The 16,543-nt window shown below is 43.5% G+C and overlaps 1 protein-coding gene across 5 annotated transcripts in view; it reads right to left on the bottom strand.

Annotated features, from left to right (window-relative positions):
* Nucleotides 1-16,543, bottom strand: part of PRDM16 (PR/SET domain 16) — a 432,507-nt gene that overhangs the window by 28,503 nt on the left and 387,461 nt on the right. For 4 of the 5 annotated variants that reach the window (XM_054009215.1, XM_054009214.1, XM_054009211.1 and 1 more), the window contains 4 exons: nt 12,493-12,640; nt 11,714-11,867; nt 5,851-7,252; nt 1,776-1,863 (listed from right to left, as the gene is read on the bottom strand). In XM_054009215.1, the coding sequence (XP_053865190.1) occupies nt 1,776-1,863; nt 5,851-7,252; nt 11,714-11,867; nt 12,493-12,640 (1,792 nt within the window). The remainder of the gene's footprint in view (nt 1-1,775; nt 1,864-5,850; nt 7,253-11,713; nt 11,868-12,492; nt 12,641-16,543) is intronic. The other variant, XM_054009212.1, reaches the window with a different exon arrangement.

Raw genomic sequence — 16,543 nt, 5'->3', positions numbered from 1 at the left:
CCAGTATCCAGCTTTCACAAACCCGTGGGTTATTTATCCAAGGTGGGAAATGCTGTCAGAAGAGAACAATGCACGTAAATATAAATGAGACTACAATAGTGACCACAGAGCTCAGCTCACAGAGCGTTTGGAGAGAGCAAATGAGGGGAGCCGGTGGCTATCACATAGAAAAGGACAGCATGGCCGCATGGCAGAGTTGACTGTATTATCTCTAAAGGAGCAATGAGTCACACAGAGCATCAGAGCAATGCTAAATGATGGAGGTTTTAGTTTGTACTTAGCCAATGAGTTTTACATGGGCCTGATTTTCACTGACAGTCACTTTGGGGTTAAGGCTTAGTCATGCCTTGTAAGCACAGTTCTGCACACAGGGCCCACTGCTACACCCAACACAGGGTTCCGCAAGTGACTGACTTTGCTAGCCCCTGCTTGGGGGGTTGGCCCCCTTCCTCCCCCTCCATTTGAGATGTTTTGCACCTTAACGAGGCACAGATTACTCCTGGGGGAATTCTGCGCCACTGCGCAATGCAGAATTTTGCAGAAATTAACATTGTGCGCGCAGAATTTCCTTTCCCCTAGAGAAATGAGCGGCAGTGCTGCTAGCCACCACTAGGGGGTGCTGGACTTGGCAGAACCCCGCGCACACATAGAAAATACTGCCGGGGGTGTGTGGTGGAGAGGGAGCTAGGGGGTTCCCGGCAGCTGCAGTTCCCAGCATGCCCTGAGGGAAGGCGAGGGCGGCACGTGGGAAACTCCATGCAAGCCCCGGACTGAGCATCAGGCTTTTTCTCCCTCTGGATCCCTGGGCTTTATGGGGGAGGGGGCTGGGTGTCTGGGAAATGGGGGCCCACAGCTGGGTTCTGGGGGGAGGGGTGCAGGTATCTGGGCTGGGGGGCCCCATGGGGGCTCCGGGTGTATTGGCTGGAGGAGGCTCTGCAGGTGGGTTTGGGTGGGAGGGGTTGTGGGTGTTTGGCCCCCTGGCTGGGCTCTGGGTGGGGAAGAGGGCAGAGAAACAGGAACTGGGTTGTCATAAGGGTTTCTTTAACTCTCTACTCTTGGGGAAAATTTTGTGTCTGTCTGTATTATTACAGACATACTTGCTGACAGGTATTTTGAAATAAATTACCAAAATAATTGAAACTGGCGTGATTATGTAGAGTTATTTTGACAAATAAAATTTGCAGAATTTTAAAATATTGTGCACAGAATTTTTAGGCACAGAATTCCCTCAGGAGTATAGTCCCTTCTGAGCTCTTGGGAGCCCAGGGACTGTAATGGTGCCCGATAGTTGTGCAGGGGCTCAAGGGAGGTGGGGCACAATCTTGTTCTTAGTAGCAAATACTTTCTTGAACTAACTATATCAGGAAGGCCTGATTCTCCACTGCCCTGCAACTGGTGCAATAGTTATGGGGGTGTAAACTGAGCACTGTACAATGCTACTATTCTGATTGGCTTTGTAGCCTCCTACTCCCACTTTGCACTGGTTTAAACTACTGCACAAGGTGCAGGGCAATGAAGAATTAGACCTGCATTTTGGAAGAGAGGGAAGCAAGAGGTTAGACGGGCCTTGCGAGCTGCCCAGCCCTTTCTCACTTGGATCTTGGCAAGGACCATGCTAAAATTGGGTATGAAATTACTTTGCTTTAAAAATGAGTGCTAGAAAATACTGTAGGGTTCAATCAGGGAGGTACGAACAAGGTGACTTAAATGTCACATCTCCATCTCTAATTTCTTGGCATCCTATCAACACTGTATTGTGGTTCTCCTGGTTTTACCTGCGGGTGAAAAAGCAGCGGGGAAGGTCGCAAGTACTTCTCCTTTAGGGCACCCACTGGGTCTGTCACCTTCCGCTTCTCCACCCTGCTGGACAACAACACAGAGGGTTACATACCCTACAGGGCTGTAAACGGGGAAGAAAGCTAATAACAAGAAGTCATTTGTAGAGCAGTTGAAATGCATTTAAAGACTGTTTCTGGTAATAAACACACCTTACCACCCCCTTTACATGGGAATCACAAATGGGATCCCATAAAGCACACAGACAGCAGTTCTTTGAAAGAACAGGCTAATCCCATGCTTTATATTTTGGGTGATACTTTACGACACACACCACAGCCGTTGTGCTAGTGATGAACAAAAGGGTTAGATGTGCCCATGCAGGAGTGTCCTGGTGCCTTTGCTGCACAGATATGCCGCCTGTACCCTAAAAGGGTCATCGCTGTTGTGGAAGGTTCTGATTCAAAACTACATGTGCTGCAATAGCTAAGTGCAAGACAGAGAAGCTACGGAGTCTGTGTCAGCCATAGCAAGGAACGACCTTTGCCCCAGTTTGTCTTCATCTTATGGTTCATGCTGGGCCTGATTCTGCAGCCCCAAAGTGTGCAAAAATCCAGCTGAAATAATTAGGTGTTTTGTATTTATTTCCTCTCCCACAAAGCTTAGGTATACTTTACATTGGCTTTGTTTGGTAAATGCCGATGACCAAAATTTTCAAAAATTCGAGCTGAAACTTTGGCTCCTAAGAGTATATCTACACAGGGAAGTCCGTGTGCACGGAGCTAGGGTGTGAATTTAAAGAGCACTAGCTTCTCTGAACTAACTCCCTGTGTGGACGCTCACTGAGGCTGCCCTCAGGCAGTTTAGCTTAACATACTTCCCAAGTGCATTAAGCTGATGCACACAAAGATGCTCTTCGTGCATAATAAGAGTGTTCACACAGGGAGTTAATGCAGAGTCGCTGATGCCCACTTGCACTAACTACTTTGGGCTTCTTCCCCATGTAAGAAAGCCCTACATCTACATTTAGACGCCTAAGAGTTGGGTTTTCCAAAATGCCTAAGTGACTTAGGAGCACAACCCCACTGAGGTTACTTAGGCTCTTTTGAAAATCTCAGGTTTAAACACCTAAATATGGATTTAAGAGCCCAACTTTAGGCTCCTATTTTTCAAAACATTGGCCTTAATGTCATTGCATCATAGATTTGCAGTGAAACCATGCGGTGAAGTCATCCAGCAAAAGTGTGAACTAGACCATTTGCTGGGGGAATAATGTTATGGAAAGTAACTCCAAGGAATGCAGCTGCATCTTTCAAACCTTGGACTAGATTCTACTTCCGTTACACCAGTGAAAATCCAGCGTCATCATAGTGACCTTAATTACATTTCTCCAGTATAAATGAAAACAAAATCTGCTGTTACATCTCAGCCGCTTGGGACATAGTTTAAATTGCCAACAGAGTTTAATCCAAATGAGGGGCAAAGTTCTTGCACAGTGCTATGTAGTGTATTAATTTAATTTGAAGCTACTCTTTCTAGAGGAAAAGAAAAAAGAGGATCTGAAACTTAGTCCCAATTACTATTATTATTTATTTTTTAGTGATTTGGACATAAAAATCATGAACTGAGTCATTTTTGCTTAAAAAAGACAAATTGTAGAAGTAAATTTCAAATTGATCAAGTGTAAAATGGCAGATATATTAAACTGCAACTAACAATGGTGCAGCCAACTCAGCCTTCCTTCCTCCATGAAGGGCTGAAATTAGCCATGATGTATTCGTTCGGGGAAGCACCTTCTTGAGCTGCCTAGAAGGTTTCCCATGAAACAACACAACCTGTATCAAAAAAATTTAAAAAACCATTCACATGAGGCCCTGGGTGAAGCAATATCACACTCTGCTCAGCTCTGGCACCTTCCAATGCCAAGCACTGAACACAGTAAAGGGCAGATCTCCCTGTCAGAGCCAAATTCCACAGTGACTAAAGGATTACGCTGATCTTTTCAGCCCAGTGCCTGAGAACATTACCTTAACAAGGCTGAGTTGAAAATTGCACTGATTTCAGGCTGTCTGGCTGCATTAAATTATATCACCAAGAGAAAATGTCAAGGACTTAAGCTGCCTTGGGGGAGGGGGGCGGGGGGGAGAAAAAAAAAGAGGAGCCAAATGATGTGAGAGAGTCTGATAAAGTTTAGAAACAAAATATTTCCATATTTTTTCAAGCTAGGACTTGGAACCGTTGCTGTTTAGCTCATTACATCAGAAGTCTGATTTGCAAGTGACTCCACCACTGACTTTCTATTTTAATATCTTACTAAAACTATTTGCATCCCATGGAATGCAGCAAATGACACCCTCATCCTTCACTTACGCCTGTCTTCTGGTCCTTTACAGTTTTCCCGAGCCTACTATTTTAACTGGCAAGTGCTTTTTTCAACCTTTGTTATTTTAGCATTCCTTCTGAGAATACCCAGAGGTGGTGGAACACTAAACTGATTCTCAGCTCCCACCCAATCCACTTTATTTATTGTCCAGACATATTTTTACAAAAATAAACACTGGACTATTTACATCATCACTTATTTTTCTGGAGGAGGATGATCATGATAGGTGCCAGACAGAATATATTATATGTCCCAGGTCGTGGAGCAGCCTTCTTTCCACCCCAGACAGTAAGCATGTAAGTGAGCAACACAGTATCAGCCCTGAAAGTGCTGGCGAAGAGACTGGGGCTTTCTTAACAGCAAAGCAATGAGGGCTCACTAATCCTCATCTTAGCTGACAGCTCTTTGGCCTAGTTAGACATTGACATCATTTTTTCCCACACTTATCAGCCATGCAATAGTAGCAAGGCAGTGCATAGCAGGTGTTTGCCTGGGCTACCCTTCCATTACTGTGTGCACCTCGCTGAGCACCTGGACAAAGTGCTCTGGGACCCTCATGCCAGCAAAACTTTGAATCCCTTCCATTAAAAGGGTTGCCAAGCTCCAACTCTAAGAGTGTGCCCAATAAGGGTCTGAGACTGGGCTAGTACTTAACTCCGTTTTCCTCACCACCTCTTCTTGGAGGACCAGTGCAGGTACATAGCCATGTATTGGATGCTCCAGTTTCCATGCAGGAAGCAATATAGAAACAAACTACTAAACCTGTGGAGCCAATCTGGAAAATGGAAGCTGAAAGCCCAAATCCATCATTTGCACACTGAAATGGACACTTGGGTGGCCCCGATACCCATTTTAACTGTAAGTGTCTGATTTGGTGCCTAGATCACAAATCTAATGCACCAACTTACTGCGGGTGCTAAAAATTAGTATTTGCCACTCCACAATGATTGAAGTACCATGGTACAGCAGGAAGATACCAGGGACATTGCTGGCACTGAGGTGGGAAACACAGAGTCATTCTCAACTCACGAGAGTAAAGGTTCTAACATACTTCAGAACTGGTCCATTCTTATCTGAATCAAACTCTTTGGAATTCACCCAACATGAGATGCCATCTTACTGTTGGCTAGGAGGTTTCTTAAATGGGCCATGCTCCTTGTTGAAATAGGAATATGTCCCTTTCCCTACATAAATGTATCCCTCTGGATAACATCAATGATTATTCTTTTCAGTTATACAGCCCTTTTCATTCACAAATCTCTAACTGCTTTAACAAAAGAGGGCAAGTACAATCAAATGTAGCATGCTTTTACTGAATCATTATTCTCTTCTTTCCAGCCAGGGCCGGCTCCAGGGTTTTGGCCGCCCCAAGCAGCCACAAAACAAAAAAAAACAACAACAACAACAACAACAACAACAAAAAAGCTGCGATCGCGATCTGCAGTGGCAATTCGGTGGGAGGTCCTTGGCTCCAAGCAGGAGTGAGGGACCATCCGCCGAATTGCCGCCGAATAGCTGGACCTGCCGCCCCTCAGCCGGAGTGGCTGCCCCAAGCACCTGCTTGCCAGGCTGGTGCCTGGAGCCGGCCCTGTTTCCAGCAACCCCCCACATCATGATCTGCCTTAAGTCATGAACCCCACCTTTGAAATGAGCCTGTTGGAAGAAATGATTAAGGCAGGGTATGTTAATACCTGTATATGGGGTCCATGAAAAAGGGTGATGGCTTAGCATAATGCAGGGATGGCTGCTGATGGAGCTGAGACTGAGAAATTTTGGGTAGTACTTCACTGGCCATTAGTTTCCTTTCCCCATAGATGTGGTTTTTTCGGGGCTCCCTCCCTCCGTTCTGGCTGGCTCGGATGCGGTTGCCGATGCTTAGATCCAGTGGCTGTTCCTCCCCAGAAGATGGGGCTGGCAAGACCTTGGGTGGTGGCAAGATTGGCTTAATCTCTTTTGGTTTTGTGGTGAGATCAAAGGGAGACTCAGAGCTGGTGCTCCCCACTTTGTGAAGGTCCCTGGGTGACTTTGGTTCTGCCTTGACCAGCAAGTTGTGATTGAGGGTCCGGTCCGTAAAAGGATACAGTGAATGGGGAAAATTGGGGAGGAACTGAAATGGGAACATGGAGTGATATGGGAGGGAACCTATCTTCTTCTCCTGCATTCCCATAAAGCCAGGGCCGAAATATTTCTCTGCAATAGAGGCAATAGCTTTTATAGAGTCATTGGCTGTCCCCGTTGTGGGTAGCAGCTGCTCTTCTGGGGGAGGGAAGAAGGAGTGCTGAGAATAGAAAAGGGGGAGCTCGTTCACATTGTTGGTGGAACTGGTGGACACAGAACTGCTGACAAAATCTGGCTTGTTCTCAGTCTGTTTGCTTTTGTCTTTCATTTTGTCCCTGTCACTCTCCGCGTCGCTCTCCAGGTCAGAGCCAGTGCCAGTGGTGGTATCGAGGTCTGTGCCTGTGGTCGTGTTGACATCCTCGAAGTCGCTCCCATCAGACATGTCGCTGTTCCTGGCTTTTAGCTTGTCCAGGTAGGAGTTTTCCAGGCTGCTTTCGAATTTCTCCTCCCCTGAGACGGGCTGGTTGCTGTTGCTCACTGCGGAAATCAGAGGCAGTGCCGGGTTCCCCAGGGGGCTTGGAAGCTTTGCGTCTTGGGTGTGGTTGAGGGGACTTTTGAGCAGCGGGGTGGGAGGCAACAAAGGAGGCCTGGGGTATAGAGAGGGAGGAAAAATCCCCGGGAATCCTGGAGAAAGGGCAGGAAATGCTGGGGGTGCAGGCGAGAATGGAATACCCCCGGGGTGAGGTCGGGATGGGAAGTAATCATTGAAACCCAGACTGGCATGGTTGAGGTTGGGTGAGGGTTTGGATTTGTCCATCATGGAGGTGGGCGTTAAAGGTAGGCCGGGGGCAAAAATCCCCCCTGGGTTGTAATGGTTCTTGCCCTCGCAGAAGCGCCGGTGCTTGTTGAGAGAGGAGGTAGTGCTGAACATCTGGCCGCAGTCCTTGCATTTGATCTGGGTGCGACAGTCCGCGTGCATCCGCTTGTGGCGGCAGAGGTTGGAGAACTGCGTGTAGGATTTGTGGCAGACCTCACCTAAAGCATCAACAGAAACCAAAAACAAAAACAATATGAAATTAATATGAAATTGCTTCCATCCTGGGATGAGCAGCTTCATGGGTGTTTCTCTCCCCCTCTTCACCTAACCCCTCTTTTCCCATAAACAAATGAGGAGGAGCAGACTTGTGGGTAAGCCACTGGTCTGTCAGATCTGCCTTCACCTACTGGTTCTACCTCAGACTCCCTGCAGGACCTTAAGCAAATCACTTAATATCCTTGAGCGTCAGCTTCCCATTTATAAAATGGGGATAATAATTCTCCTTTTGCTGCCTTGTCTATTTAGAATATAAACTTCTGGGGGCAAGGTCTGTCTCTTACTGTGTGCTGGGAGCTGTACAAACACAACAGGCTCCCTAATTATTATTATAATAAATAATAACCAACAAATTTCCCTGTGAAAAAGTTCCAAGGGATGCAAATCTCTCAACTTGCAGCTTTTCCCCTGCAAATCTTCAGAAACCCTGATGTAATGTGCTATTCTAGCTCAAGGATTTTTATTATTATTATTTTAAATGAAGATAATCATGCACTTTAATCATAATATCTATTTATATTAGCTAGTCTGCTTTCCTTGTAGTCTGGCAGGGCAGGAAGTATTCAAGGCTGAAGGGAGAAGAACTTTGCCTCGTTTAATCAAGTCTATCTTTTTTTAAAATGCCATTAATAGTAAGTTATCGCTCCACGGGGATATTCTATAAATATTCCTCAAACCAGGGCTCAGCTTCAGCTAGGAATGAGACGAGATCTTGTATTTGTTAAATTAATAGGGGCACTCCAGCAGTGGCAGAGTTAATGCTCTGTCAGCATTTTCCATACAGACTTCTAATACCAGGCTTTCAGAATGTGACTTGCTACAACTTTAACCTAGAAGGACTCAGCCCTAGAGGGGCCAGGCATGGTGGTTCTGAGGAAAGAGGAATAAAATCCAACCCAAACTGTTTCACAAGTCCAAAGAAGGTTAACTTTTTCAAATGTCCCTTCTGCACTTCATAATATTACTGCCTAGCACCTCTACTTTACCTTCTACCTGAGCACTTCAGAAGCACAAAGGTGAAATTCACTCCCTGTGCAGATTACCAGCACAAGCCTTATCCACCATTCACATATACAGGACTTAAGTGGTGCAAAGACTTTCAGCTGGCCCCTACCACAGGGATAAATTTAATCTGTTAGTGAATTAAGGCTTTTGCTGACTTTACAAGAGAGTTATCACCATTTTACAAAGAGAGAAACTGAGGCAGAGCAAGATTAAGTGAATTACACTAGTAGCCAAGAAGAATAGAATTCAGATCTCCTGACACCCAGTCCTGTGGCTTAAGGACAAGGCAATACTTCCTTCTGTGGTAGAGGCCTTTATGCCTGGGTTAGAAGTGATACCTTTGCTATAATTTATTATCTTCCTGGTTTACATCAGTACTTGAATGGAAGTATCAAAACACAGCAAGAGGAGCTGTTCTAATAATATTTCCAACCCAGACAAATCCAAGCATCCTTGGAAAGCTGACGAGGAAGCCAGTTCTACTGAGATTTCAAGAAATGATCAGTGAAATGTCACCAGTTTGGCAATTCAGTACACATGACCACCCAAAAATGCAGAAGGATCTCACAAGCGCAGACTAGTTCTCGTTGTGGTGGCGTTACTACAAGAACTGTCTCTCCTCATGGTATTTCAACACTCACGCTTCTGGCCCTGGATGCCCCTCAGAAGTGCAGAGGCAGTGCAGAACTGAAAGGACAAACAGCAATCTGTTTTTTTCTTTTAGGATCAAAAGAGGTTCAAAAGCCAAATGATGATCATTTTATCAAACTTGTTCAGTCCATCCCTAATTTCCAGTATTTACACCTGGAACTGTGGCAGTCTGTGCTTGTGTCTATAGTATGATGATTTTTCTATACATTCTTCAACTAAGATTTTCAAAGGAGGATTTTGGGTTGGTTGGTTGTTGCTTTGCTTTATTTTTTTTAAAACTATTTCCTTGTTTTTTATTATTACTTTTAAAAAGGTAGAAAGGGAAATGAATCCCAAACTATTTTCACTTAGGGCAAGTGAAAACAATTATGTGTTTTTTTTTATTTACACCAGAATTTGTACATGGGGATCTGCCAGAGTCTGCATAAAAAAAGAAGTTACAAGAACTTGCTCTGTGTTTCAGCAGCTGCCGCTGACTCTCATTCTTACTGAGTCCAAGAGACATGCCTGTCATTGGGCAGCCTCAGAACAGTGAAATCAATATGCTGAGATATGCTGCAAAATGCTGCAATAGGCAGGCCAAGGTAAGGATGGAGCATCCATCCTTATCTCTGAATTTCCCGGCTTTGACAGTTGCATCTCTTTGACTCTTTAGTTCTAGTGTGCAGGAGTGTTTCTCCCTGCATGCTTGCGGGTATGCAAGGAGAGCATCTGTAGGCCTCTGAGAGTGTTTGTATGTATTCAAGAGAGCATATATATGAGTCTGTGTGAACACAAGTGTTTCCATGTGTGTGAATTTATAACTCCCTCTCAAATTACTAATAATTTTTGGAGAAATGTCACATTTTTGGATTTATTGAAAAGATGTTTGTATATTTTTCTTTCCAGTGGAAAATCACCCCCTTTCTAATTTTAACTATGTCTCCTTTAGCATGTGCCAAAAGATGTTATATTGTGGTTTGGAAGAGACATAACAATTCATAATAAATAGCTAATCTACTTTAGAAAATTACATCAGAACAAAATGCAATTTTTGTAAACATTTGTTGGCTGAACATTGGGTTTGCGGGTTAGCATTATCCCTATGGTAAATGTGTTTAATAATGCAAATAAACAAGCAAAGTATAATCATCTCATGCAGAAAAAAACATATGGAAAGATGAAGGGTAATATTCAAAGCAAGTTGGTCCAAAGAAAGGGATTGTTTTTTTCATTCTTCCATGCCCTGAAGAGTCCCTGCAACACCCTCAGAGTTATGCAAACAGGCATCTTTGTGCCGCTAAAGATACCAGAGTTTATTTCATCATTTCAAGTCAAGCAGGGCCTAAAAATACTCGTTTAAAAGCCCAGAGGTGTAATGATTTTGGAAAGCCACGTGGAATCTTCTCACTTGCTGTTCTGGGTTTTATAGTTATAAAGGCATCAAAACCAGCTTTCTTTATTATCCAGGCACAAGATTGCAAACCCTTTCTATTAAACAGAAAGAAAAAGTTTTGCAGGGGACCCTGGGCCCAAGGTTCCCTAAAACATAGTCAGCACGTCCCCAAGAGCCCCATCAACATTTGTTACCTTTTACCCAGTTGTTAACAGATTTAATATTAACACTTGTTACACATGCCCTGGGCAGACTTGTTCAAACCTTGATATGGATGAGGAGAACACTTTGCCCATAATTGCTTTGGTAAGAGAGTGAAGAGATTGTTAGAAGGAACAGTTCATTTCAATGTAGAAATATTATGAGATTCAAATTCTCTCCCTCTTTCATGTGCCAGTTGGCATGAGCTGCTAAGTGAAAGATCACATCATCATCTCTCTAGTCAGCCAAATGAGTAACAACAGGATTTTGTATTTCCCCACTGACGCCCATCTGATGAGCTCAATGCACGTTAATGAATTTCGCCTCGCACCTACCATTGTGTACTGTTCCCGTTTGGGGAAATGGGGGCACAGAGAAGCTCAGTGGCTTGCATGATGGAACATCGGGCTTTAGCCTCAAAGCCAGGAACTGAACAGAGATACTGTTTTGTGCTTTAACTACACAACCACCCTTTTTTTGTGAGATGGTGAGTGGTAGCCACCAGAGGACCCGTGCACATTTCTGGTGATGTAGAATACACCTTCCTGCACAGTTACCATGATGCAAGGGGAATGACATAGATTTAAAAAAAACCCCAAAGGCAACAAGAAATGAGATGAGGATCTTTCAGGCATTCCCAGTGTAAATGATCCCTCTGGAAACGCCCTCCTGAATACTACAAGGATGCAGCTAATTTGCAATTTAAATGGTTGCAGAGCATTGCCTGGTTTAAAGTCCTCGGGAATAAAGAAGAAAACTGCTTTTTAAAAGTGCCTTTTTTCTGGTATGCTGCTTTCCCAAATTCTTCACCCTGATTGTACGATTTGAAGCCCCCCAGAAACACATTTCTATCAGGCTATTTATTTATGTCACCAACAGGACCATTACAAAAAGAGAGAGAAAGAAAAGAGATGAGAAAATGGCATCGCTGGGACTGCTGAGAGACTCAGCTTTTAACTTGTCAAGAAAGTCAAAAACTGCCATGAATGTTTACTGAAAAAACAAGGAGCATGCAAAAAAAAAAAAAATCGCTGCGGAATTTCATCTTGTGCTCTGACCTATAAAATTACAGCGGCTGCTCAACAGAGGTACAGCCAGTGCTGGGGGGCCCCCGCAGGATATGTGCAATTATAGTGAAAGCCAGGATTCTGTGATGGCCGTGACAACTTACATATGAAAGGTTTGACAGTACTGTGAATGTGCTTGTGTTGTTTGAGGCCAGACGAGGTGGCAAAGGTTTTGCCGCAGTCCGGGCAGGCATGGGCTCGTGCGCCAACGTGCTGGGAACGGATGTGCCGCTGGAGGTTGCTGGGGTCAGTAAACACCTGAGAAAATGAGAAAAGAGAAAATGCTTTTAGGGGACAGAAACAAACGTGGCGGTGGCAGAGGTGGGAAGGTTGGCTGACTATTGTTGTTTGTCATAAGTGTTCTGCAGATAACAGATTCTGAGTTCAGCAGTGCAGGATTTTCACCTTGCACTGCAAAGAGATAGCCAATACAATTAGTGCTGACTTGTATCACATTAACCGGCTGGCACCCAACTGATCTCACCCTTTGTGGTATATCCAATTTTATACATAAAGTTTTGCTTCTGAATAGCTAAATCTGCCTGCCTGACAACACACATCCTTCACAGTGCTCACCTGAAATCTAAAGAACCTTGCAATGCTTGGGAAAAGGCTATGAGAATGGTTGCTTGCAGGTAGATTGGGTTCCACATCCAAGTTTACAGGACTGGGTTAAACCACAGGCTGAGGAGTCTTTTCTTTGCTTCCTGTTACTCATGTTACCTTATTCTGAATTATGGTTACAATCGTCATTCCTCAAGAAAGTAAAACCATGTCGATTGCCACTGTGTTTGATTATTTCCGCTGAGTCGTTTCTCCAGCTCACCAGGTCTTTTCCTGGATGACACTGTGAACCCACGCTGCATCATGCCCTGAACCATACCTTCACACAGTTTTCACATTCAAATCGTTTGCCACTGTCATGTGACATCTGGTGACGAATCAGGTTTGATTTCCAGTTGAAAGCCTTCGGACATTGGTCACACTTGTACTCCCTCTCCTCAGTGTGGATGATCATGTGCTGCTCCAAGCTAGGAAAGAAAGAGCAGAAAATTCAGGCACACAGCCACAATAAATGAGCCAATGAATAGTGTAGTCCTCCACTGGTTCTAATTTAGGGACAGGCTGAACAAGACACTTGCTGACAATGGAGCTACAGTTACCGTAATGCTGTTCTTTAGGGTCACGCTACTAAGGAGGTTTGAGAGAGACAGTGGTGACTAAAGATGGTTGACAGACAAACAGGTCAATAACCACTGTTTTTTCAGACCTAACTAGTTGACTTGCTACTTGTCACATAACAGGACTTCAAAATCCTTTTAAAATAAAGTGAACAACGTATTAACAATGAAGGATGCGTCTAGGGAAATCTTCTTTTTTTCCTGTTTCTTTTGCCATTTAATTTCACATTTGAAAACAGGCCCATTCTACCCTCCAAAGTTAGTTATGTTTCATGAATTTTCTCACTCAAAAAATGGACTCTGTTTAGTGTGAAAAAGAGAGAAAATGGACCCCAATCCTGAAGGTCCACGAGGGAAAAAACTAGTGACAGACCCTCCAGCAGGATCCCCGCAAGGAAAGACAAGATATTAGCTATTGCTGCTGAACCTATCATGTTGCCATTTTCATGGGCACAAAGCCCATAAATTCCCAGAACACTGGGACTCAACATTTGAAAGAAATGTGATAAGGTGCAAACACATTTCACTTTTAAATGTCAGACATCTTTTATTACTTAACTCGGTGATTTCAACTTCTGCCAACTGGCAGCTTCTCTCAAACCAGGACGATGATGGCAAACCCAAGTGGCTGCTGGAATAGTGCCATTACAGAGATAGCTTTTCAGAGAAAGCTGTAGGCTGCTGTATTTCCCCCATGCCAAAGTGTTCTCTCTGCCTTTTCATCTTGAGTGTGTGTGTCAGCAAGCACCTCTCCTGCTGAGCCAGTAAACAAGGGGGTGACAGTAGAGGGAAGCCAATGTGATGGGTGGTGGGATCGGTAGGAAGGGCAGGAAATTCCTCTATTGAGTTTGAACGTACAGTGCGGTAAAGAAGATTTACCCCATTAGCAACTCAAGTACCAAAAAAGCTGGAAATTTTTAACCCTGTAAACCCCATGATCCTGAGAAAGGAGGAACATTTGCAACTCCCATTGGTTTCAAGCATAGATCAGTGGGAGTTGCAGACACTCAGCCGTATAGATCAATTCCATAGAACTATAAGATCCACTGAAATGTAACAGAAAAAGAAATCCTCTCGGTAGGTTTTATTAAACTGTCCCTATAGAATTTTAAAGGAGGTATACAATTTTATATTAAATTCTATGGGATGGTTAAAAAACCCGATAGAAAGTTTCTGTCAGTCTATTAAATTCCACAGACCTATTCCTCTCAGGATTAGGCCCTGTGGCTCCTTTCAAAAGGAGCTTTAGGGAGTTAGGAACCCAGGAGTTGGGTAGAAGTGGCATTAAATTTAATCTCTGCATGGAACTATATATTTGGAAAAGAAAATCATACCTGAAGGCCGAAGCTTAACTGGCCAGAGGGTTTTTATTTTTTTTTAAAAGGTGACCCATTTAATGTACACATAGGCATTCCATAATTAACACATTTTCCTTAAAACCTTCAATGTACATAACAACAGCCATACAGGGTCAGATCAAAGGTCCATCTAGCTCAGTATCCTGTCTTCCGACAGTGGCCAATGCCAGGTGCCCCAGGGGAAATGAACAGAACACGTGATCATCAAGTGATCCATCCCCTGTCACCCATTCCCAGCTTCTGGCAAACAGAGGTTTGGGACACCACTCCTGCCCATCTTTGCTAATAGCCATTGATGGACCTATCCTCCATGAATTTATCTAGTTCTTTTTTGAATCCTGTTACAGTCTTGGCCTTCACACCATCCTCTGGCAAGGAGTTCCACAGGTTGACTGTGCATTGTGTGAAAAAATACTTCCTTTTGTTTGTTTTAAACCTGCTGCCTATTAATTTCATTTGGTGACCCCTAGTACTTGTGTTATGAGAAGGAGTAAATAACACTTCCTTCTCCACACCAGTCATGATTTTATAGACCTCTATCATACCCCCCTTAGTCATCTCTTTTCCAACTTGAAAAGTTCAAGTCTTATTACTCTCTCTTCATATGGCTGCCATTCTATACTCCTAATAATTTGTGTTGCCCTTTTCTGAACCTTTTCCAATTCCAATATATCTTTTTTGAGATGGGGCGACCACATCTGCACGCAGTATTCAAGATGTGGGTGTACCATGGATTTATATACAGGCAATATGATATTTTCTGCATTATCTATCCCTTTCTAAATGATTCCGAACATTCTGTTCATTTTTTTGACTGCGTTTTTGAGTGGTTGTTTTCAGAGAACTATCCACAGTGACTCCAAAATCTCTTTCTTGAGTGGTAAAAGCTAATTTAGACCCCATCATTTGATATGTATAGTTGGGATTAATGTTTTCCAATGTGTATTACTTTGCATTTAACAATATGGAATTTCATCTGCCATTTTGTTGCCCAGCACCCAGTTTTGAGAGATCCTTTTTGTAGCTCTTCAGAGTCTGCCTGGGACTTAACTATATTGAGTAGTTTTGTATCATCTGCAAATTTTGCCACCTCACAGTTTACCCCTTCTTCCAGATAATTTATGAATATGCTGAATAGGACTGGGCCCAGTACAGACCCCTGGGGGACACCACTATTTACCACTCTCCATTTTGAAAACTGACCATTTATTCCTACCCTTTGTTTCCTATCTTTTAACCAGTTACCGATCCATGAGAAGACCTTCCCTCTTATCCCATGACAGCTTACTTTGCTTAAGAGCCTTTGGTGAGGGACCATGTCAAAGGCTTTCTGGAAAGCTAAATACACTATATCCACTGGATCCCCCTTGTCCACATGCTTGTTGATTCCCCTCAAAGAATTCTAGTAGATTGGTGAGGCATGATTTCCCTTTACAAAACCATGTTGACTATTCCCAAACAAATTATGTTAATCTATGTGTCTGATAATTGTGTTCCTTACTATAGTTTCAACCAGTTTGCCCGGTACTGTAGTCAGGCTATTAACCTATAATTGCCAGGGTCACCTCTGGAGCCTTTTTTAAAAATTGGCATCACATTAGCTATCCTCCAGTCATTTGGTACAGAAGCTGATTTAAATGATAGGTTACAGACTAGAGTTAGTAGTCCTGTTTAGTTTATCAATTTGTTCCAAAACCTCCTTTAATGACATCTCAATCTGGGGACAGTTCCTCAGATTTGTCACCTAAAAAGTATGTCTCAGGTTGGGGAATCTCCCTCACATCCTCAACCATGAAGACTGAGGCAAAGAATTCATTTAGTTTCTCTGCAAAGGCCTTATCGCCCCTGAGTGCTCCTTTAGCATCTCCATCGTCCAGTGGCCCCACTGATTGTTTAGCAGGTTTCCTGCTTCTGATGTACTTTAAAAGTTTTTGCTATTACTCTTTGAGTCTTTGGCTAGCTGTTCTCCAAATTCTTTTTTGGCCTTTCTAATTATATTTTTACACTTCATTTGCCAGAGTTTATGCTCCTTTCTACTTTCCTCACTAGGCTTTAACTTCCACTTTCTAAAGGATGCCTTTTTGCCTCTCACAGCTTCTCTTACGTTGTTGTTTAGCCACGGTGGCTCTTCTCTTACTGTGGTTTTTAATGTGGGGGATACATTGAAGTTGAGCCTCTATTCTGGTGTCTTTAAAAAGTTTCCATGCAGCTTTTGGTGCTGTACCTTTTAATTTCTGTTTCACTAACCTCCTCGCCCTGGTATTCGCCCCGCAACAGGGATGTTAAATTTAATTATATTATGGTCACTATTATCAAGCGGTCCAGCTATATTCACCTCTTGGACCTGATCCTGTGCTGCACTTAGGACTAAATCAAGACTTGCCTCTCCTCTTGT

This window comes from Malaclemys terrapin, chromosome 19, assembly GCF_027887155.1.
Source record: "Malaclemys terrapin pileata isolate rMalTer1 chromosome 19, rMalTer1.hap1, whole genome shotgun sequence".
NCBI classification, from domain to species: Eukaryota; Metazoa; Chordata; order Testudines; family Emydidae; genus Malaclemys; species Malaclemys terrapin.
Note: the sequence above shows the minus strand (reverse complement) of the source record. Positions and strands in the feature narration are given on the sequence as shown.